The 24,867-nt window shown below is 44.6% G+C and overlaps 1 protein-coding gene across 3 annotated transcripts in view; it reads left to right on the forward strand.

Moving 5' to 3' along the window:
* Positions 1-24,867, forward strand: part of ANOS1 (anosmin 1) — a 149,591-nt gene that overhangs the window by 93,786 nt on the left and 30,938 nt on the right. For 2 of the 3 annotated variants that reach the window (XM_079123156.1, XM_079123157.1), the window contains 4 exons: positions 5,208-5,392; positions 8,335-8,464; positions 19,227-19,432; positions 23,382-23,526. In XM_079123156.1, the coding sequence (XP_078979282.1) occupies positions 5,208-5,392; positions 8,335-8,464; positions 19,227-19,432; positions 23,382-23,526 (666 nt within the window). The remainder of the gene's footprint in view (positions 1-5,207; positions 5,393-8,334; positions 8,465-19,226; positions 19,433-23,381; positions 23,527-24,867) is intronic. The other variant, XM_079123158.1, reaches the window with a different exon arrangement.

A 24,867-nucleotide genomic window follows, 5' to 3' on the forward strand; every position in this document is an offset into this window, starting at 1 on the left:
GCTACCAGTAAGTTTGTGTGTTTAAGAAGGATCAAATAGAACCCTTTCAATGACCTCCTAGCCTACTAGCCACTTGGAATCCTTGTTGACGTTTTCAACTAGAAGTTAACCTACTGGAAAATATTGCCGAAGGCCCCAGGACCCTGGGATGTTCTGATGGGACTTGGTGGCTGCTAGCAGACATTTATCCAACACCTGCTGAAATAGTATCCCGGACCAAAGGTGTCCCTGGGCATCGTTAGACATCGTTATATCCCCACCACCATCATCATCATCCGAGTAAAGGATAGGTTGCTATCAGACATTTCTAATCTAATAAAATCGCCGGTTGGATCAGCATTTAGGGCTAAGGAGTAGCTTCCAGTGTCCCCTCTAACCCCACTGGACTTGGTCTTAGGCTACTTTGTAGAGTGGGAGTATTTCAGTTAAATACAGTGTAGACCACAGAGGATCCAATTCTGCTGGGCAGGGACGACTAACTTGTCTCCTTTCTCATGAGCTTGTTAACTTATTAAATATTTGCCTATTAAGACGTGATCACCTAGGTAATCACCGTTTGGAAATCCTCAAGAATATCTGCTGAATGTTTTCCCCAGTTAAAGTGTAAAAGAAGCGGATGTCCCCCAGATCTTCCGGGACTGATACATTTCAGTTGAGTAAACATTTGCGGAGTGGCTCTCATTTGCAGTGACCCGTACTGGGCACGGGGGCAGAAAGATCAGGATGAAACCAGCCCTCAGCCAGCCCCGAGGTTCAACGATGAGCCTGTCATGCACAAAGGAATCTCTCAGTGTGCACATCGTTTTCTCCATTCTTGAAACAAATCGATTTTTATGAACATCAATTTAGCTGTTTTTCATGTTTACTACTTATTGGTTCCGTTTAAAATTAAACAAAACAAAACAGAATACTGTGTTTGTGGAAGGGGAGGTAAGAGGTACAGGTTGTGTAGCTTCACAAGCTTTGTATGTGTATATATATGCTGAAAACTTGGGATTTTATAAACAAAGGGTGTCTTGGAAACTTGGTGGGCAACATCCTCCAGGATTTCAGTGCATCAGAATGGGGTCAAGCTGTGAGGGCCCCCAGCCTAGGCCTCTGCAGCCCACATTAACAGACAGACACGAGTTATAGTCTGAGACAAGCAACAGACCTCTTTTCTTTTACTTTTAATAAAACTATGAGCACAAAAAGACTTGAAGAGCTCACAGGAGGGAAGAAGCATGAAGTTTCTACTTCTATGAAGTGGAAATCCCACCATAGGAGGAATGTTAGAAATTTTACCAAGTTTCAGACCAATTTGTGCCTCTCAGTGATTGCTATTTTCTCCTTGTCACAAACCGATCAACAATTTAGTCATTTATCCATTTATTTCTTTTCCCAAAGACCTGAGGATGGAGTTGATTTAATATTTTCACACACATCTTAATACATAAAATTCAGATTTCAGGACTTTAGAGATAAACGAAAGCATCATTTTCCAATCACTTAGACCCACAAGGGAAAAAGTTTTACACTGCGAATCGAATCTCCACGGGATATGCAACTGTTGATTATTTAGCATCATCGACTTTTCTATCAATTTCTTTTCACTGTCTTTTAAAGCACTGAGTTTCTGTTGCTTTGATTCCCCCAAATACTTTTTGCATTTTAAAGAAAATAAAGGACCTTCTTGTCACAACTTATGGGGTGACATGTGATAATATTTTTATATTTTTTCATCAGGAGAGTTTAGATTTCAAATGGCTAATTTGTTCAAAAGCAGCTTTTAAGAAGATTTCTAATCGTGGTTGTAACGGAGCGATCCCATCTACACATCTGCTTTTACCATTGGGATGCTCCCTGGACTCTGGAGGACGGTGTACGCCGGCAGAGAGGGCTGAAGGTCTTGGGGGTGCAGCACCCCATCTGCACACAATTACGGAGGAGTGCTGGAGTTACTTCCAATCAAGGGAGCCAGCTACCCTTAATGCAAAGCAGATGGGCCGTTTCTTAACATGCAAATTGCAGAACATTGCACATCATAATTAAAGAGATTTTTTTAATGGAGAAATCTGAACTGACGTGGCCCTGATGCTCATTATGTTTGATGAGGACCGCAGGTAATTAAGTGCTATTCAAGATGAAGTCCATTCAGCAAAGAGATCCGGATGCGTTCGTTTGCTTCTGATCGGTTCAGCTTAGTTGAACAGCCAGAATATTTACCACCACTGTATCCGATCTAGAAAAGATTCTACAGCAGACACCAGGGAGAAGGGTGAACTTGCATGTCTCAGAAGCCGTGCTCTGAAACTTTGCAGAACTCACTGGCCATCTTCTCCACCGCGAAGAGAGACATCAAGAGAATCCCGAAATGTTCTCAGATCTGCATAGCCCCTCAGTACGATCACGTGTGTCTGTCACCTGCCCGCCCATCTCAAATGCAAGATTGACACCAAACGATCCTTCGGTTCAGTGTGGATTCTCATCACCCTGAACAAGTTTGGGTAGCTTTCTTCATGACACAACAAATACAGACTGGTTTGAGACGGAACATCAATTAACTTGGGGATTCCCAAGTTAATTTGGATAAATCGAAATCTTATCAGTAAAAAGCAATTAATAAAATAAACTGGAAAAACCCCTATGAACAATACAAACCAAACCAAACCAAACAAAAAACTGTTCTATCTTGAAAACATTTTGACTGCTTTACTTTTTAGCATGACCCTTTTAAAACAAAGGAAAGCGAATGTATGTTTGAATAATATAACGGTGGTGGAAGAAAGCGGAGTTATTTGAAAGTGTTAGGGAGTCTGCACAGCGTACCTGGAATAAGTGTTATTTTTTGAAGTGAGTTTCAAGCAGGGGGTTCACCACTGTTGAAGAGGTTGATGTCAATGTTCCCCTGTTTTCTTATTTCCCTGGGTTTATTCTTGCGTGGTGTAAGAGTCAGGAGGCGATTCCTTGAGCACACATTTCTGGAACATTTGCGCTTGCAGAACGTTCTCCTCTGGGACATTCCAAGAGCTGGGAATGAGGGAGACCTGGCTCTTGACCTCTGGGGCTGTGGCTTCATGCAGAAGACAGACATCAGTAAATGAGCTTTCTGCAGCAGCCGGCACTTAAACTCACGTCTTGACAGTTACAGGCTCAGGAACAGAGAGGCCGGAAAGAATGGAGTCTTTTCTTCCAACTGGGAAATTTAGGGGAGGCATTGGGTTTGCGTCTGGAAGTATTTAAGTGTCTACAGTCAGAAAATAAAATGAAAGCCGATTCATAATAATAATAATACCACCATAAAGAGACCATGAACGTTGGAAGCACCTTGCTGCACGTTTCTAGGAGAGCTAAGTCAAAGAGGTGATCTGTGACAGGAATGTGAGGGGTTCCCTGGGATAAAACCAGTGGGTGCTGGTAGAGATAGGGACAGATCAACAGCTCGATCCTGGAGAGTAGCATTGCGGGGAAGACAGCCATCGCAGGCACAGGGGTGTGCTGGGGGAGAGCATTGAAAGGCGGGACTCGTGCAGGGAAATTCTGCCTAACAGAGCGAGGCCAGTCATCAGAGTAACAGCCGTGCGTGGTCAGGCCGCGCGCTCAGAAGTCGAGTTCAGGAGGCAGGCTTGGAAAGCTCGCGCGCAGTGGCTGAACCAGAGACTAAGACTGGCCTCGCCAAGTCCCATGACAATCAGCCCAAGTCAGAGCGTCAGAGCACGACGTTCCAGGTATTCACAGGCCTATGGAAAAAACACCTCTTCGCTCCATTTTCCAAGATGGATTTTCCTACTTTGAAATGTAGAAAGAAGTAGCGAGTTCAGAGAGAAATTTGATCAAATCATAGCTCCAGGCAGCCCCATCTTCCTCCGACTCAATGATATGTTCCAAATGTAGACAGGGAACCTCTGAGCCAGAGGAATGGCCTGGTGAGACAGGTCCATGGTAAAGTGAACGGCCAGAGACAGCCACAACCCCCAAAATGCCAGTGTGGAGAGCAGAATGTATGGGAAACGTGGTGTCTAGGAAATATTTTTTATGTCAGTGACTTTTGACCACCCGTGAAAACGCTGTTTTAAAATTGTCCCACTCTTTCCACCTAAGAATTTGATGAATTTAAGATCTCCCTAAATGAGACTTCGTGTGAATTCAGTCCAAAAAAAAAAAAAAAAAAGAGTTGAGATTCAGCCATTGACACCAATATGCTCCCCATCTTATGCATTTTATGTTTCCACGTTTTCTAGTTTCCTGTTTGTTTAAACTCAAGAAATAGAGCCTTCTAAACTGGGTTTTCCAAATGAGCTTCCAGTGCCTCAGGAAAATGCTGTTCTCAACGGAAAATGGTGTTGGTGGCGTTCAACAATATGGCGCCAAGATTCTACTGAATTCCTTCTGAAATTCCCTTTCTAGAAACCCGACGATTTAGTACCACGGTTCTTAGATCTTTCACTCACCAAGACAACTCGTGTGCAATCTAGGAGGGAAAAGAAATCCGCGTGATTAACTGCTTCGACAGGAGACGCCTGTGAGGGACATTTGACTCGATATGTTCACTTGTGCCAAAGCCCAATGTTCTGCATTCATCTTCCTCCAGTTTTAGACCATGAAGTCGATAGGAGAGTGCCCGAGCAAGCTACGTGAGAATCCAAAAGACTCGCCCTCTGGAAATCGCGCTTGAGAGCTTTGACAGCTTGAGGAGAGGCAGCACTGAGCTTTTTATTTCTTTAAAGGAGAGACTCCCTAAGGTAGAACAGAGAGCCAACCTGGGAACCATGTTCTAATGACCTTAGCATGTCACCAAAGAAATGGAGCCTGTTGCAAAAGGGAGAAATGGCTTGAATTTTTGGTAATGATTGCCCCGTGTGAATTCCATGGGACCCTTGGCTGATGCAACCTGGCAACACAATTTCCTCAGCGCAATGCTCGTGAAAGGGTGACTCCAGAGTTTTGTAGGGAGAGCAGGATCTGTTCACACCCAGCAATTAAACTTGACCCTCTCGAATGAAAGGAAGAAGCAGGAAAAGCAAGTAATATTCCTGGCATGGGATGGCCCGAGTCTGGTGTCAGATGTCCCCTGTGGAACCTGGTGGGCAGAAGCCACTTTTGTGAAAGGACATGGAATATTGGTGGGTGGCAGATGTGATTTGTCTCTCTTATAGATTTCCTTCCTCAGCACCTACCTGGACTTGGGTCCCGTGCAGCTGGTTTTAATTGACATGGTCTTGTTCCAGGTGTCCCCTTGAAGCCCAGGAAAGAGCTACGATTTACCGAGCTCAAGTCCGGACAGCTGGAGGTGAAGTGGTCCTCGAAATTCAACGTTTCCATTGAGCCCGTGATCTACGTGGTTCAGAGAAGATGGAATTATGGGATCCACCCCAGCGAAGACGATGCCACTCACTGGCAGACAGTGGCCCAGGTGAGTCCTTCCCCGGAGAGCGTCCCTTGCACGTCTGAGCACAGGAAATTGAGTCGCTGTGCCTGGGTCGAGATAGCTAGACCACAGAAATAAATCAAACGTGCACGCAGGTGAAATTGTGCCTGTTTGCTGAAGAGAGAACAAGCCCTGTGGATCTGCCGGTTTTCCCAGAAACTTGACTGCTGGGTAATCTGCTCAGGATACCCAGGGAAGGAAGGAAGATGACTTTATGATCTAATGGCTCACACTGGTTTGCTTTTTTCCCCCTTATCCTGTATTTTATTAGCTATATTAATTTTTTAGAATTTTACTTATTTCTAATTTTACAGACTACATTTTGATTCATTATACAGAAATGGGGTACCACTTTTCATTTCTATGGTTGTACATGATGTAGAGTCACACATTTGTGTAATCATATGTGTAATCATAGGGTAATGATGTCTGTCTCATTCCACCATCTTTCATAACCCCGCTCCCTCCCCACCCCTCATTTCCCTCTACGCAATCCAACGCCTCCATTCTTCTCTTACCACCCCTACCCAGTTATGTATCATTATCCACTTACCAGAGAAAATATTTGGCCTTTGGTTTTTAGGGATTGGCTTATCTCACTTGGCATGATATTCTCCAACTCCATCCATTTACCTGCAAATGCCATGATTTTATTCTTCTTTATGGCTGAGTAATATTCCATTGCATATATATACCACAGTTTCCTTATCCACTCATCTATTGAAAGACACTGGTTTTCTAACAATGAAGATTCTCTCAGCTGAACTCAAAACCAACCACAGGAAGAGAAATGTACCATTGTAGGACTGATTTGTTATTTTACAATCTAAATGACATTTATTTCTCCTACATTTAAGCCTTTCTTCCACCCAGAGTAGCATGGAATGAGGTTCATATTCTCAAACTGCTTTCTGGGAAGTAGCCAGTGGCTTTTGACTCTTCTGCTGAGGGATTCCTCTGCCTTGGTTCATTTCAGAACTCATGAGCCACCTGGATGAAAACACGCCTAGACTAGCTTCACAGTGACTCCTTCTCATTTGTCTTGTTGATGAGAAAAACCAAAGATTTTCCTTCTTTTTAAGAGCAGCTAGATGGACCACCAGCTGCCCACCCCAAACACTCATGCATATGCAGAAAGAATACGTTCTCGGCGTGACATTGCTTCCTACTTTCCAACAACTAACCTGCATCCTGGACATATATCTCACAAGAAACTAAACTCGACACTAAAAGTCCTTAAAGACCCCAAAATAAATAAGTGAAGAGCTGGATGTAAAAGAAACCCCTAAAATCAGGGGGGAGAAACTTTATCAAATAAATTTAGTAATCGCATTCTATACCTATTTTGTTTTTTTAAAAAAAAAGTATTTGTGTCAATAAAACTTACAGCAGCTCAGAATACAGAACGAAATTCCATTAGGTTTACGTGGCAGGCTTCAGTGAACAATGGTACAGATTCGTTGGCAAATCTTCCAGATTAAAGATTTGGGAAAGTATTCCCTTTCTGGAAAGAGGAGAGCTCTTGAATGATCGGACTATAATTCGATTCTTGTTATGTTTGCTAGTTAATGCCACATGCCATTTCTTTCTTGGTTCAAAGTTCTGGATTATTGTTCTGGCCCTCAGTTTTCCAAACTCAGAGCTAAAACTCTAAAGGCCAAAGTCATCCCAAATTGTCTCCAGTTCAGCCAAACCAGCTAGAACACCTTTGGTCTCAGGAGTGTTTAGCTTTTAAAGACGGACATAGCGTGGCTGTCCTTCCTAACAAGTTACTGTGAAGAGGTCTGGGAACGTCTGAATTCCGTCCTTCTTCTCCGGTTTTGCCTTGAGAAGCAAGGCGCGTCCGCAGCAGGCGTAGGGGGACCACAGTTAGGAGACAGTGCCTCACCTCTGGTTGAAGGCTGCTGAGGTTTCTTAATATCTTGCGACCTTAGCAGGAAAACCTACCTGTCTCCCCCGATACCCTTTTCTTTTTCAGTTGGACGAGAATGTACAGATGTCCCTGGATATCCATGCAGGGATTCTAGGCTCCCCTGCAGATGCCCAAATCTGAAGGCACTCAAATCCCTCATGGCATAGGATTTGCCTGTCGCCTGTCAGATCCTCGTGTAGAGTTTAAGTCCCGGCCAGATGAACTTGTGATACCTAACGCAATGTGAAGGCTCTGTAAATAGTTGTTAAGGGATGAATCATATTATTAATCAAATAATTCAATATCGATTAACTCTATCGTTCAGAGAGTCACCATAAGGGAAATAAGAAGCGTGTACATGTTCAATATAGACACAAGTTTTTCCCAAATATTTTCCCAAATATTCCTGCAAATATTTCAAAGGATTTTCAAATATTTTGAATCCAAGGGTGCAGGATTCCTGGACACAAAAGGTGAACTATAGTGAACACATATTCCTCTTTAGGGCCAGGACTGCTTCGTCACCCTATAATGGGATTTACTCAAATAAAAGTCCTGTTGTGAGCTGGAGTCTACTTCTCAATGTTGCTAGCAGTCTTCAAGTGTGTGGGTTCTTATACCTGCTTCTAGAATTACATCTGGTGTGCAAAGCTTAAGAGGCATCTTCTTTCTGTGACCTAGAAATGAATTCATTTTCTGGTCTGTGATGTAATTCTCAGGGACACCTTATGGACTGAGTCCCTGAATGCTCCATTTAGACACCAGATTTAAAAACAGCCCAAGCGTTTGTGATAAGACCTTTGCCTTCCAGAGATGCTTACCTTTTGGAGATGAGACGTGCACAGCTTCCTGATTGCGGAGGAGTCTTCGTGTCTGGAAGTGATAAGAGGGGCTCATTCACAGGGAGGGCCGGACTCGGCTGCGTGGGCTGGAGAGTGTGCATCGCTTTCTGAAACACACCCAGTGGACGCGTCAGAATAAACATTGACCTCTGGTCTGTGACATTTCCCCTCAGACCACGGACGAGCGTGTTCAAATGACAGACATCAGACCCAGCAGGTGGTACCAGTTCCGAGTGGCAGCTGTCAACGTGCACGGGACTCGGGGCTTCACGGCACCCAGCAAACACTTCCGCTCTTCCAAAGGTCAGTGTTGCTGTCCTGCACCCAGTGGGGGGACTGTGGCCTTGCTCCCTGACACACCTGGACCTGGCATGTTATTCTCATCTCCTTGAGGTGGTTGGTCAGCAGGTATCCATGGTGTCGCTGCAGAAGGGGGCCAGGTGTGTTTGAAGGTACCATCCACGTTTATGCCTAAGGATGTCAGTGGACCTTTACCTTCAAAGTGTCACGGGAAATGACAATAAGGGGGCTTTGTAGACTTTGAAGTTGGGGTTTTCCACCATGGACTTCTTCTACTCAATGTCTTCATTAAGATTCTCCATCAAGCTAGGCGCGGTGGTGCACGCCTCTAATCCCAGTGGCTTGGGAGGCTGAGGCAGGAGGATTGTGAGTTCAAAACCAGCCTCTGCAACTTAGCGAGGCCATAAGCAACTCAGCAAGACCCTGTTTCTAAATGAAATATTAAAAAGGGCTGAGGATGTGGCTCAGTGGTTAACTGCCCATGGATTCAATTCCCGATACAAAAAATAAAATTAAAAAAAAAAGATTCTCCATCAAGCATAATTCCACAAGTTTGGGGGAGGGAGCCTGAGTTTTAGGCTATATAACTTTCCAAAAAACAGCTGTTAAACTGAGAGTGAATTAGTCTCTTAGTTTTGTTTCATAACATCCAGAACCTGGACACCTCCTAGTTTCTTTTGGGCATGGCTACGATTTTGCAATCTCCAGATCATTGCTATTTAAAACCTCCACGGACTGAGATGAATTTTCTATGACATCGGTGGTTAGTTTATTCTGTAAGAGTTGAAGGACATAATTTAGCCAGATAACAATGTCTTCAGGCTTGTTTCTCCAATGCACTTTCAAAACTAATTTAACAGCAGTTTGACTAATCAAGATCTGTTGTTTTATAGACAACAAATTAGTCAGATTCACTCACTGACCTAAAGTCACATGGAAGCTAATTTAAACTGATCGTAAGCCAAATGCATTATGGAATTCATGATCAACGTAAGATGTGTGACATCAAGGGTGTGGATGCTACGATTGCAATTTCTGAAGCATGCATGATTGCAGAAATGTGCACGTTTCAGTCTGTCCACGTCTCAGTCGATCTGCTACTACTTTCTCTGCAAAACACAGGACTCCAGAAGAAAACTTGTAGTGAAAGTAATATTTGGAATCCATTAAAGAATGCATTGTAGATTTTCATCTTTCTTAAGAAAATAAATCATTTTTTAAAAAAGAGAAAGGTGTGTTTCGTTTCAGGGAAGCAAATGCAGCAGACAACGAAGCATGCTTTAAAGTGGAATTAGGAAGACATCAAACTGAAGACAAGACTCGGTCTCCAGCTGGTCTGATCATTTGGAGAGGCTGGTGAAATGAATAATCAATCCTAGGTTAGGAGGCAGAGATCAATAGAAAGCTTGAGGACCCTTCCCTGGTTTTCACGGTTCAAATGTGATCCAGACACAGGTTGTGGTCCTAATGTGTTACCATCTGTTCAGTAGCCAGCGGGATCGGGGCTGGCACTTTAAGAACAAAGCTGCTATTTCAGACATGTCTGGAGACAGATGTCAAATTACCTGTAAGACTGGCAGCACCTCCTGACTCATGGGGGCACAGAGCGGGAGGGGGTTTGGCTCCCAGGATTCCTTGCAGAGCCCTGCTGTGCCAGGACCCTGAGTCCCCAGGCAGAGGTCTGCAGACAGTCTCAGGGCTGTCATGGGGGGTGACCCCAAGGTTGGAAAGCTGCTCAGTTTCAACGCTTCTTCATGTTACACAGCAATGCAATAGACCAGAATTAGAACAACTGTCTCTGAATTTAAGTTGACTTTTGTTGAACAAAAATGTACCATCTTGTGAAGTCACCATGAAAGAGTTGTTCTGTTTCCTGCTCGTGGTATATGCCCCCAACTCCAATACTATACGTCACATTGGTAGGCGTGTCCCAGACATTAGTCATTAAACTCTTAAAAACCAAAAAAGTACCCACAGAATTCGTGGTAGGCTCTATGACTTCTTCAGTGGAGACACATCACAAGAATGATGTGGGGGTCCCAGATGTCTAAACGGGAATATACTTGCTCTCTCCAGGCAAAGGAGACTTTGCCTCTACCAAGATGGCGCCAGGTCTTTCAATCTCAAGTGAAAAGAAGAGCCTAACGGGGAAATATTTTCTCACAACTTGACTGAAATAATTTATGTACCACAGAATCTACCCTTCACAGGTATACAACCCAACTACTTTTATTATTTAAAGTACTGTGCAGCCACCAACATTTGAGGTTAGAACAAATCCATTCCCCCAGTAAGACCATGCCACACTGGGGAAATTTAAAGCTAAAAAGAAAGTTCTTTCTGTTTCTTTAATTTATTTTATTACCCACGTATTTGAATTTCAGCCCTATTAGAATAATCAGCGTCCTTCAGTGTAGGACATCTGTTCACAAAAGAACCTTTTTGCAGAAAAGAGTCTAAAACATAAACATCACATTGATGTTCAAATGATTTCTCCGTTTCTGGAAATACGTGCATCCCCCAAGAAATAAAGGATGCTCTGCTTCCACATTCTCTTCTCTCAATGATCATTTTTGTGATTGACGATGGTATATCCTCTGTGCTGTTCGTCACAGAAGAACTTGAGTCCTTCGTGACGCTAGTCATTTCCTATAAGCCACCAGCAGGTCCTCAAAAAACACCAGATTTCCCTTTCTGCTGTGACTAAAACACCTGACAAGAACAACTTAGAGGAGGAAAAGTTCATTATGGCTCATGGTTTCAGAAGTTTCAGTCCATAGACAGCCAACTCCATTGCTCTGGGTCCAAGTGAGGCAGTACATCATGGCGGAAGGGTCCAGTGGAGGAAAGCTGCTCAGCTCATGATGGAATCAGGAAAGAGAGAGAGGGGAGAGGGGAGAGGCGAGGCCACAGGGAACACCCCAGTAACTCATTTCCTCCAGCCACACCTCACCTGCCTTCAGTGACCACCCAGTCAGCCCATTCACAGTCCAATCATCTCACCTCTGAATATTCCTACATTCAAAATACAAGAGTTTTTTGGGGACATCTCATATCCAAACCATAACATAATGCATGGATCCTAATCTGCTCATTTCTGGCTTTGCCCACATCCCTATCCTCTCTGACCAGGAATTTTTGCAGTAGTTTCCTGACTGGTCTCTGTGCTTCTGCATCTGTCCCTTTATTCTCAACCCAACAGTCTGAGCAACTCTGCTAGAATCTGTCACGTCGGGTCTGTTCTGAGATAGCATGTCCTCACAGTTCCCAGCTCTAATGTGAGCGGAAGCCGTGCTCTTTATGACGTCTACAGACTTAAGAGACCCTCCTCCCTCCTTCCACTCAGACTTCCTCTCACCCCCACTCTCCCACCGAACCCCATAGTCTCCTTCGCTATCCTCCGAACTCTCCGTGGCCACTGGACATTTGCACTGCAACTTCCTACAACCAGAAAGTCCTTTCTTCACAGGGTGGAAAGCTGACTTCTCTACCACCTCCACGCACCAACGTCTCTTTCTCAGCAAAACCTTCTTTGGCCACCCTTCCTAAAATGGCAGACAAATCAATCAGCCAACAAACCCACATTTCTCACGCTCTATTCTTTCTTTCTTATCGTCAGTTTTCACTACTACCTAGAATATTTTACACATTAAACATTTGGCTGTTCTGTCTTCCGTTGAGTTTGGGTGAATGTGTGTGTCCCCCACAGAGGCAGACATTTTTTGTCTTTTTGTGCACTTATTAACTCCAGAGTCTGACATGTCAGGGCTGCTAGACCAAACTGCACAGAATAAAAAAGGAATGAATATACACAATCAGAGAAATGAGAGCTTACACTCCATTTAGGTATGATTTATCAAAATGTGTAAGTGCATTCTACTATCAAGTACAATTAGTTAGAACAAATAAAAAAAAAAAAAGAAAAAGAAAAAGGAATGAATCCTGAGTCATACAAAGACAAGCTGAAATCAGAAAAAGAACTTGTGTTTTTGCCCTTAAATTTCCCCAGTGAAATAGAACAACACTTTCATGACGGCTGTAATGTTTAAAAAAAAAAAAAAATGGTGCCTTTTCTTTCAGTAAATGCCCATTTATTTGTTTTGCAGCAGAACTGGAATTGTACGGGTCCTCTGGTGATTTAACATTGCTTTAAGAAAGAATCCGTGTTTCCAGAGTAGAGGGCTGCGTCCAAGGGCAAGCAATCATCTAACATGCTTGGGGCAGGTAGCCATCTAGCCATAATGGGAAGGAATGTTTTTCATCTGCCATGAGCACTTCTGGAAATAAAAGTAAAATTAATTAAGTAGAAAAAGAAAAGAAGACTAAAAAAAAAAAATAGAGTTCTATTCAGGTTAGCCTCGCTGCTGGATGTTCACCGGCTATAACCCCGATGTTCACAGGAAAGCCTAAATTCTTGCCATTATCTTCCTTATGATTGTGCTCAACTCAAAATTCATCTGTAGTTTGCCAGAGCGGACTGGTGAGTGTTGAAGGTGATTTCCTTTTAACTCATTTATTCTGCCCTGATTGAATCCTAACTCAACGTCTCTATTTTATAGAAAATTCTAACTGCCTAGATTAGAAAGTACTCTAATGCATGAATTATAGCTCAGTTTCATGCATACCCTGCTCCTGGCGACCACCAACTCCTACCTGCTCCAGAAACTATCCAGGATTACAGAATGGGTAAAATCAGGAATTTTTTATTTTTATTTTTGTATTTTAATTTTTGCTGGCAACAGTAGGAATAAAATAGAGCTTGAAATGCCTCTTAAATTTATTTAAGTTCCACGTGCCATTTTTTTTCTCCAGTATTTGAGAAGGGAAATTGGCTTAAAATTTTAACAAAAACCAGGCATGGTAGTGCATGCCTGTAATCCCAGCAGTTTGGGAGGCTGAGGCAGGAGGATTGCAAGTTCAAATCCAGCCTCAGCAACTTAGTGAGGTCCTAAGCAACTTAGTGAGACCCTGTCTCTAAATAAAATACAAAACAGGACTGGGGATGTGGCTCGATGACTAAGTGCTCTGGGTTAAAAAAAGAATTAAAAATAAAGTTAATAGTGATTGCTTAGCCTAGTGCCCCTTTCTTTATTTGGAACTTGGAAATGTCTGCTGGCCCATATTGATTTGCCTTCTCAGGTCACCCCGGAGATTTAGGGCTCTTCTGGCCGCTCATCCAGCCAGATCCTAGGGTCTGCCTAAACTCCTTTTCTACTTCATTCCACCTGGAAGAAACGACTGGGAACTTCCGAGCGCGAGAGGTTGAAGTGCTGCACGGCCGTTGACACACGCCGCTTTGAAATGCAACCCTTAGCCGGTAGAGAGGGCCAGTCAAAGCTTGGAGTCTTCCAGAAGCCGAAAGAGTCTAAGCTTCCACAGCTCAGGGGGGTGAGTGTGCGTAGTGCACGTAGGCGGAGATCCAGGAAACCAGGAGAAGGTCAGAGGGGCAGGAAGGCAGCAGAGGGTGACCCCGACACCTGTCACCACTGCCGCCGAGAGGAGCCCCATCTATTACATATTGCCAAGTTTCCTTTAGAAGCCGGAGGTAGTAACCGGAAAGGTCACATCTTTCCCTGCTCAGCCTTCCTCTCCCTCTTCTCTCAGCGGTGGACAGGTTTTACATGACTGTCCACTTTGTGGAATAAGAAAGCCACTGATGTTTAACTAAGGGAGACCCTAACTTGGCAGGCGCACTATTGGGGTCAGGGTTGTATCTGCAGAAAAATACACGATGGCTTTGTGTTCTTTTTGCTTCTTGATCAGCAAATGGGTGTTGAACCTCTTCCTTGATATTGTTTATATTCACGGAATGGGTAAAAGTGCATATATTGCCGAAATACAAACTGCTCAGTGGCTGCTACTTATGGTAAGATCATATTTACACCTCTGAAGAATCTTGGAAAAAAAAATGGTTTGCTTTTGGCTCTTGGGACTATGTGCATATGCAAATGAGCACAGGAAGAAGAAAATATTCCAGATTTAGCAGACCCCATAAGACAAAATCAGAATCCTTTTTTTTTTTTTTTTATGTTTTTCAAAGCAGGCAAACATTTTTTGGGACATTTTAGATTAGTCAGCATCAATTTGATACTGCAAAAATGACATACATTTAAGGGATCTTATGAAGAAAAAGGTAAAAATCCAACTTAAGGTCTCATTAACCTCATATGTCTTTGTATATTTATGGCAGGGTTTTTTTCCCCCTCCAAATTTGGAGGTTTTTTTTTTTTTTTTTTTTCTTTTTTCCCCCGTCTTTCTTTTTCTCCTTGTTTCTGCACGCAGTACAAAGGGAAAGGAAGCAGACAGCATTGTTCTCACAGGGTCTAGGGCTCACCCGCTTGGCTGTTCTGCACGTGTATTACAAAGTATTGGTAAAACTAGACCGAACTCACTGGTAGTAACTAAGTTCCCTGGGGTTCCTTGGGGACCCAAGACTACACTCCCACGGCTGCTCATATGTTCCACTTCCACTGAGCAAGACTTTGTCATACATGAGTCTCGAAAGCATTTGACACTTGCCAGTTTACCTGCCATGAAGCTTCAGCAACTTTCCCACAAATTACGGCTTGGGTGTTTAGGATACTGCATGGCAAATAATATTTTTTTTAAGGGGGAAGTAAACTATCCCAACTATGATATCTGGAAAGGGAAAAAATGAAGTTTAAATATTATGAGAACCAATGTTCTATTTGGTTGGAGAATTTGCAACATAGTTGCAATGTGGCTTTAAAAATAAAACTGCAGTCGATCTTGGTCCCATCCATTCCGAGGTGATCCAGTGACGCAGCTCAGTGGGAAGTGTGACCTCGGACATCTGCGTTCATTTTCCTGCAGTACATATAGTTTTTATTGTGTGTGCGTGCGTGTGTGTGTTAGCCTGTGATTATTTATAGGGGTTACTTTCTTCGTAGCCCTGACTATTTATCTGTTTCTTTTTTTTTTTTTTTTTTAAACATGCAAGCACGGTTTCTATATAACAAATAGCATTGTCTGCAAACCGTACAGGAGTCTGCCTCACAAAAAGTGATGGAATTTCTCCCGGGACAGGCGGACGGGGTCCTTTCCCATGAGAGTTCATGTCAGTGCAATAATAGACCTGCATTTTGCCCAGCGTGATAAGTGGTTCTGTTTGTCACTCTGCCCACACCAGACTCAAAGTGTTCCTTTGTGCCAAGACTTCGTGCCTATTACTCTGTTGCTTGTCACATGTGCCACAAAAGTTTAAGCGATAAAACCTGAACTCTGTCTTGCTGAAAGTCAGCAGGTCGATCTTCTTTTGCTAAAAGCAGCACCTAGGATCATTGATAAAAGGGATGGTTTTTCTCCAAGGCCGAAACTGGAGGCACATACTAAATATTCAACGTAGTTTGCATACGCAGTCATGCACGTTGTGTGTGAGTGGAAGGAGCTCAGGGGACCTGCCCGGTTCAGTTATCTCTGACAGTGGCATGTTTTCTGCAATGTATTCCTGCAGGTAATTGTGAGCATCCAAAGGAGTTAGTGGAATGAGTCAGCAAGAGAAATAAGAGACAGAGAGAGAGAGGGGGAACATGTTTGGTTTGAAACTCAGATGAAGGAGTTGAGAAAATGCTCATTCTGTGATGTGGATCTGACCCTCTCCCTCTGTAATCTTGAGCTAGAGAATTGAGAAATTGATCCTCAGATTCCATATCTCCAATGGGAACAGTAATGCAGCATCCAATCAATAATATACACTCATGTGTTAGTAAAATTGCAAATAACAGGGTTCACGTCAAGTTTCAAAAAGTTAGTTCCCTAACTGCTTTCAAAATTCTCTTGATTAGGGGCTGGCAGTGCATAGACCATGGTCCAGATGCAGCACATGGCCTGTTTTTGCAAATGAGGTTTTATTACAGCATAGCCACATGTTAAGCTGTGCCAAAGTATCAGCCATTCACACCAACGCAGTGGCGCACACCCGCAGACCCAGCAGCTCAGGAGGCTGAGGCAGGAGGATGGCGAGTTCAAAGCCGCCTCAGCAACTCAGCGAGGCCCTAAGCAACTCAGCGAAACCCTGTCTCTAAATACAAAAAGTGCCGGTCTCAGTGGTGAAGCGCCCCTGGGTTCAAGCCCCAATACCAAAAATAAATAAATAAATAACAGCCATGCATGTTCTGGAAGCTGTAAGAGGGTTATCTCCACCGCTCCACGATTCTCTGTTGATTTTGTGACTTAATAGAGATTATTTTTAGGAAGAAAACCCACTGAGACTGTCTTCTCTTAGTAATGGAAGTATACCCTCTTGGTGGTGTAAATTGTCCCAAAGAGTCTTACTTTTGAGAAAGTATAAAGCAGATCTTCATATTTTTGAAAGCATTATTTCCTCCTATGCTGTTTGCATGGATTTCGTCCTTCCTTGTTTTGTCATGCTTCACGAACTAGATGCTAGTATTCTGGATTATCACCATGGCATCGAAGGTAAACGTCTGCTGAGCATTTGCTGCGTGTGCGGGGCTCTCCTGAATGCGGGAATGCACAGGGAAGAAAAGAGGCAGCACTTTCCTAATTTCCGGGACAGGGAGACAGAAAACTACTAAGCACAGGTATCTCAGCATTCCGGGAGGACTGGCTGAGACCCTCGAGGATACCAAAACCCACACACAAACGCGGGCACTGTGTGTAGGTAACCAGTGCATCCTCTTATAGGTTTTAAATCTTCTCTAGCTGACTCGGGGTGCCTCATGCTACGTAAGTGTTGTTGTACTGACGAGAAAAAGTCTGGACTGTTCAGGGCAGATGGACTCTCTTTTTCTAGTATTCTCAATCTGCCGTCTGCATTTCAACTTTGCAATTTAATAGTGATTATTTGTGGAGGAGGAAGAGATGAGGAGTATCTCATCTTAGTCATGGAAGTGCACCAACTTGGTAGGATCAAGAGTCCAAATGGGCCATACTTTTGAGAAAACGTATGAAAGATATATATTATTCTATTGATAGTATGCGATATGTCTATTGGTGATAAGGATTTGGGAGAATCATAAAGCAGGAGAAAAGTATGGTAAGATTTCCTTGGGGAAGGGGGACTATATTAACTTCCTGGTACTATAACAAATACCTGAGGTGTCGACTAACAAAGAGAAAAGATTTATTTTGGCTCACGTTTTTGGGAGGTTTCAGTTCATGATTGATTATTCCTGTCGCTTTTGGTCCTGTGGTGAGGCAGCACTTGACGGCAGAGAGTGACCCGCTCAATTAACCCACTCACCTCCTGGCTGGGGAGTGAAAGGGAAGGAAGAAGAGACTGGGGGTCTCAGAGTCCCCTTCAGGGTCACACCCACAATGACCTAAGGAGTCTTGGGAGGCAGCATGTGGTAGACTTGCAGGACCTTCAGAAGGTTGTTGTGCTCTTACTATAAATAAGACAGAAAGCCAGGGGCGCCAGTGTAGAAGGGTGACCTGATGTGGTTACGCAGTCAAAATAAACCTATTTCCTTTATAAAGAGGCCAGCCTTCAGTATTTCGTAATAGCAGCAGAAAGTGGATACAGGCAGAGGAGATGGCTGGAGTCTATGTTTGGGGCAGAGCCCATGGAAGGCACGTTTGCCCTGATGGAGACGAGGGCCGGGTGTCTGGGGGAGCGTGGGAGGCATCCTGATTCCCGTCCTGGATCTGTCAGCTTTCTCAGACCTCCACGTGGGGCTGACCAGAGGGCATCTGAATCCTTGAACTCAAGTTCAGAGATGGGGAGCCATCAACTCAGAGAGCATTGTTACTTCTGCGACGCTGGACGTGAGCCCTAGAGAGGATCCCGTTGGGCAGGGGAAGACGGCTCATGTTCAGAAACCGGAATGCTCTCGTGTTGGGAGCTGACGGATCGTGAGGAGCCAGGGTGTGGGTGGCTGAGAAGGAGCTTCGCAGGAGCCCGAAGCAGGTTCAGTAGAGAGAGGCATCCCAGAAGCCAGGAGGGTGTTTCAGGGAGAAGGAAGTGACCGAAACAGATGTCTCTGCCACACCTGGTGGGAAGGAAGCCGGTGCTTCCCTGCCAGAAAAACAGGAGAGAGCATGAGTTCCTTGGGGGGCAGACTCCCGGCTCCCTGGCCCCAGGCAGAGAAATGTCCAAGTTAAGGCCATCTCCCCAGAATCACCCGTTTTACAGAATACGCGTCTCACGGGCTCCGCCTGGACTTACTGACCCGGCAAGTCCCAGTGTGAATCCTGGGCACCTTCAGAGAATTCCTGCTCTCGATTGTTGGGGAACCGTTCATCTAGCAGTATCGTGGGCTCACCGGCTTTGGATCGGTCCCTTTCTTTAAAAAATATCACAAAACTTTCTGATTTTAAATAACGAAGCAGCCAACGGTCTGCGGGCCAGGCACCGTGGCCCACGGAAGCAAGCTAGGGGTGTCCACGGCTTGGAATGGTTCCCAGCGGCCACCAGGGTTCCTCCTGGCTTGTTTGTTCTTCTGTTGTTAGATTTGGTGTCTCTGCGCCTCCTGTGCAGATGGTGATGTAGCTGGAACCCTGGGCTTGTGCAGTGGGCCGCCTGCCTGTGGTCACTCTGCAGCTGGAAATGAAGGACAGAGTCTCCAGCTGCTACCACTCCATGTCTTCTCCACGCAGAGTTTCTGGGCTGGTGACTCCAGCTCCCGATCTCACTCTTGACAGCTGAGATCTTGGGTTCTCAGACACACCAGCAATGGCAAAATTGCAAAACTGGGCGTGACGCCCGAGTCATCTGATGTGCACGTAAAAGCCGTGTCCCTGGTCGCGACTCAGATGGCTTCTCTCTCCACTGGGGTTGCAGATCCGGCGGCGCCACCAGCGCCTGCTGACCTCCGGCTGGCCAACTCCACCATCAACAGCGACGGCACCGTCACCGTGACCGTGGCTTGGGACCTGCCCGAGGAGCCAGACGTGCCCGTGCATCACTACAAAGTGTTTTGGAGCTGGACGGTCAGCGGCAAGTCCCTCATCCCGTCGAAGAAGAAGCGGAGGAAGACGACGGATGGGGTAAGGGAGAGCAGGACGGGTCCCTTCCTGTGGGGCGGGATTGCACCGCGGGGTGGACGGTGGCCTCTCTCTCGCCTGCCCTGCCCTGGGTTTGGGGAACGCAGGAGCTGGGGTTGGGCAGGTGTCCCCTGAGGGTCCATGTGTGGGATTAAGGGTCCCTGCTGGGAGCTGGGGGGAGGTGGTGGGGTCTTCAGGAGGTGCGACCTAAGGGACCCCTTCAGGACGGTGGAGGTGTGTCCTTGAAGGGGCAGGGGGACCCCAGCCCCTTCCTCCTCCTCTTCGTTTCTAAGCAACAAGGAGAGCAATTTCACGGTGCCAGTCTGCATGATGCATGGACCACGGCAACGGGGCCGCCCATCAGGGACTGAGACCTCTGAAACCAAGCCGGGGTAGCGCTTTCTAAGTTGCTGTCCTCCGGCGTTTGTGGTTGCTCGCCACCGGACACCAGTGAGCTTGCCCGCTAAGGGTTTCTTTCTTCCACACTGCACTGACTTTATGCAGTCACCCTTGTTCTTATTCTAATGGCAGTTACAGCGCCACCTCTAGAAATCAAAGCTACAATTTAAACTATGTCCCTCTTACCTGCCTGGCCACGAAGATGAAATAATGCGAGATGTCCTTTATGTGCCTCTCCCTCTCCCTCTCCCTCTCCCTCTCCCTCTCCCTCTCCTTCTCCCTCTCTCTCGTAAACTGGAAAGCAAATGTTTCTGGCTCTTGATTTCAAGGTGTCTCCACCTGCACACAGCTGAGGAAGTACAGTTTGAGCACATGTTGTTTTTCACACTGATTTAAGAAGAATCTGAAGTGGCTTGTCATGCAGATACCAAGACCTTCAATCTCCCTTCAACCCTTCTCTGCAGCGAGATTTCTGTCATAGTGAACATGACATTTTAGTGCATTAATGGGAGGTAGTCACCCCATTTCTTTTTAGCATACCCTTCTCTCATTTTTTTTTTTTTTTTGACTTGAAAATTTTTTTTGGGATTCATCGTACACAAATGGGGTACGACTTTTCATTTCTCTGGTTGGACACAATGTAGAATCACACTAGTATACCTTTCTTTATTTTGTTGTTAGGAAATTTACATAAACACTCTTCTCCCTCATTTATCGAGTTGAATTCCCTAAACGAATTATGTTTAAAAATGCTTTTAAAAAGATAAGACTTCTTTGCACTGAAGATCATGCTATCTGTGCTGTTTAGAATTATGAATTATGTCTCCCAAAGCTCATTCCATTGGCACTTAATTAAATTATTTTCATTTTGAAGATGTCTTCATACAGTTTGATCTCTCATGTCGAAGAATTCTGCCCTGTTTTATCTCGTAGAACCAGCTCAAGAGCTAAAGTCGTAAAACCACTGGAATCCAGAGGAAAAAGGGGCAAGGTGAAATGTTAGTCGCTCCCCACTTCATGTGGCATTAGATGAGATTCATCACCAAGCAGCATCAAAGATACATGGGGATTTTAGCCATTTATGTCTCTCATGTGTCCATGATATAAATAAAGTGTAAATGATACACTTAATTAGTCACCATTATTAATCACAGTTAGTAATCTAATTATGCATAAACCCAGTGTTTTAGTTGGTTTTTTCGCTGCAGTGAGCGAAAGACCTGACGAGAACAATTTTAGAGGAAAATTTATTTGGGGCTCATGGTTTCAGAGGTTCAGTCCATGGTGGGCCGACTCCATGGCTCTGGCCCAAGGTGAGGCAGAACAAAATGGCGGAAGGGCCTGGAGGAGGAGAGCAGCTCAGGACGTGGCGCCAGGAAGCAGAGAGAGCTCTGCTCACCAGGGACCAGATATAAACCCCAAAGGCATGCCCCCAAGGGCCCACCTCCTCCAGCCACACCCCACCTGCCTACTGTCACCACCCAGTTAATCCCTATCAAGGTATTCACGCAAAACTTAAGTCACATCCCATAATCTAGTCATTTCGCCTCTGAACATCCTTGCATTGTCTCATGCATGAGCTTGTGGGGGACACTTTATCTCTAAATGGTAGCATCCTTGGTAGCCTAAATCATGGGTCACCATCTCATGAGTGTTTTGGGTTGTCCAATGGAAAAGAAGCAAGCTTTGTGAATCACTCCAGTTTTCGATATTAAAGTTTGACCAATTGATCAATAAGATTAGAACCCAGAAAAGCACAAAAGGAATAAGAATTTTCTTCTCGGGGATCAAGTCTTCCCTTTTCCTAAGATGCCATTCTAATATCCATGGTGACTAAATTGTGGGGACCTCTGAAAGAAGTGAATTTTAGTTGACCTGTCAGAAGGTGAGAGGGAGAATGATAAGCAATTAAACAAATAAATGCTAAGCGAAGGAAATGGGGAGCCCAGATTCACGCAGACCTGCTAGAGGTAAAAAAGAGGAAATCGTCCACGGGGAAGCAGGTCTTACTGGGGATACCAGCTGGCGAGCTGCTGAGACCAGGTGTCACCAGGGGCAGCAACAGCGTCCAGAATCTGTCCCAGAGCTGATCCCATGACAGAAGGTTTGATTTCTGCTCAGAGATACCTCAAAAACCCAGCAGAGTCTGATGCCAGCTCTCCATTTATGGACAACCTTAAACTCATCATTCAGAAATGCCCATGAACATCTGTTCTCTCCCTGCAAAGAGATCTCCACAAGCACAGAGTGGGAATCAGGGTGCTGACAGAGGAATCGAAGCAAGAGATTTACTCATGCGATCTAAAATTTGGTGATTTCGGACCACAGTGTAGCACCCTGGGTATATAAAACCGGAATGATCTTAAAGCAGCTCGTTGAAAATAGAAAACTGGAATGTTCTCTGCTGGAAAGAATACTACTAATCCTGTCCATGGGTGTCACATTAATGACTGACATATTTTTCTTCATGAATGTTAATTACTACCAATTTGTCCCCTTTGTAGACACATTTTCTTTTCAATATCAGCTTTTCTTTTTTGTTAGTAGGGATTTAACCCAAATGCCCTCTTCCACTGAGCCACACCCCCAGGCCTTTTAATTCTTATTTTTTATGTTTTTGAGATAGGGTCTCACTAAATTATTTAGGGCCTCTCTTAGTTGCTGAGGCTGACCTCTAACTCACGATTCTCCTGCCTCAGCCTCCCAAGTGGCTAAGATTACAGGCGTGCGCCACTACGCCCGTCCACCACCTGTCTTTTTTATATAATCAAATACATTATATTTCAATGAGTATTTTAAATTCTAAGGCAATGATCTTCTTTGTCTTGATTACAGGTTCCTGGAAGGGAGCCTAATAAACTTCTCCTAACTCCAAGCCTTAGAAAAAGCCCTGGATTCAGTTGTAAGACCCACATGTCCACCCTGGTCTGTGTACTTGGGAGACATGACTTTCTCTTTCAGCCTTTGCAGAATTCCTGTCTGTCCCCAAGACACTGGACTGATTATCCAGTTTTGCTTGACTTCATTTTTATATTAGCATCACCTACAGAAAACTGGGTCAGTGTTTGACATTGGTAATAAGTGTGGCAGAAAAATCTTGAGGTATTTTGTCAGGGTGATTAGTCTTAAACTTCTGGTGGAACTTTTCTCAGAAGGTGCAGACTAGATAGCAAAAAAGAACAATTAATGCAGTTTCCTGACCTTCCTAGGCCTCTGGCAATGCAAGTCTGTAAGTTCGCTAGGAAGAGCTCTCTGTTCTGTTCGAGCCGGCATCTGGAAGGAAGGATGTTTGAAATCATCTGTTGCCACACTGCCAGAGAGCATCTAGTTGTTGCATTAGGAAAAGTACTTTTTAAAATGGGTTTTGGCCTTTTTATGAAACCTATTTCGATCCTTGGTAGAAGTGGATTCTGCAGGGGAAAAATGCACACAGCGTCTGACCTTAGGAAATTAAAGGGACATGCTGTGCTTTATGATGTCTTGAGATCTGCTACGGAAATGAGAGGCATGGACTGTTGGTAATGGACTTTGGGGATACGCCCTTCCTTTGTAGCTTCAGAACTCCGTGGTCCTGGAGAGACTTCAGCCAGACTGCAATTACACGGTGGAACTACAGGCCATCACGTACTGGGGACAGACCCGCCTCAAGAGTGCCAAGGTGTCTCTTCACTTCACGCCCTCACACGCCACCAGTCGCAGTAAGTGACCTTGGCTTGTTTCTTGAGCTGATCGGGACACACGCCTGTGTACCTATGGAAGAACTCTGTACAGAATAATTCCACCTCTGGATGCGTTACGAAGGCGCTTGTTGGTGGTGCAGTCTTTTTGGTGTTGCTAAGGAAATTGACCAGGAAAACTGAGGCTGGATGTACCGCGGTGGTAGGGTGCTGTCTAGCATGTCCGAGTCCCTGGGTGCTGTCCCCAGGACCATTACAGAAAAAAAAAAAAACACACCTATGAGTCATCTTTTTTATTAATTTTTTATTTGTTCTAATGAGTTGCACATGACAGTACAATATGGTTGTTCATTTTGATGAATCACACATAAATGGAGGGTCGTCTCTCATTTTTCTGACTGTCCATGTTGCAGGATCACATGGTCATGCAGTCACACATGCACATGAGTCAGCATGTCTGTTCACTCTACTGTCCTTCCTACCCCACACCCTTCCCTCCCTTCACTCCCTCTACATATCCTAAAGTAACTCTACTCTTCCCTAGCCCCCCACCATTGTGAACTAGCATCTGCATATCAGGGAAAACATCCAGCCTTGAGTGTTTTGGGATTGACTTATTTCCCTTCCCATGATATTCTCCAGCTCCATTTACTGGCAAATGTCATAATTTCATTCTTCTTTAAGACTGAGTAATATTCCATTGTGTATATATACCATAGTTTATCTATTCATCTGCTGAAGGGCACCTAGGTTGGTTCCATAGTTTAGCTATTGTGAGTTGAGCTGCTATAAACATTGATGTGGCTGTGTCACTGTAGTTTGTTGATTTTAGGTCCTTTGGGTGTAAACCGAGGAGTGGAATAGCTGGGTCAAATGGTGGTTCCATTCCAAGTTTTCTGCAGAAGCTCCATATTGCTTTCCAGAGTGGCTGCGCCAATTTGCAGTCCCACCAGCTGTGCATGAGTACATTTTTGCACTTAACCTTATTGCAGGCTTTGTACACGCGTGTGCTTCTTTTTAAAGAGAATCCAAGTTGTCAAACTGTTACTGCTGTTGTTTCCCTCCTAAAGACGTGGCCTGTCTGTTTTCCTTGCGGTCATGCTGTGGCCGTGGTTTCTCTTTGGAAAGCTACCTAAGGCCCATTGAGGGAAGTCCCTTAAGCTTTCCCACGTTGGTTTTCCTCGTTTCCATTTTTTTTTTTCTTAATTAGGATGTTTGTCACTGATTGAGCAAAACAAGAGGGTCTCATAGGACATGCACATCTTAGTTGTAAAATCAGTTCCTTGAAGTTTGTGGCTTGTGAAGAGTGGATGCTGGCAGGGACTGGTGTCCCTGCTGCACCTGGAGGGGGCTCAGGGGACC

Source organism: Sciurus vulgaris, assembly GCF_902686455.1.
Source record: "Sciurus vulgaris genome assembly, chromosome: X".
NCBI lineage: Eukaryota > Metazoa > Chordata > Mammalia > Rodentia > Sciuridae > Sciurus > Sciurus vulgaris.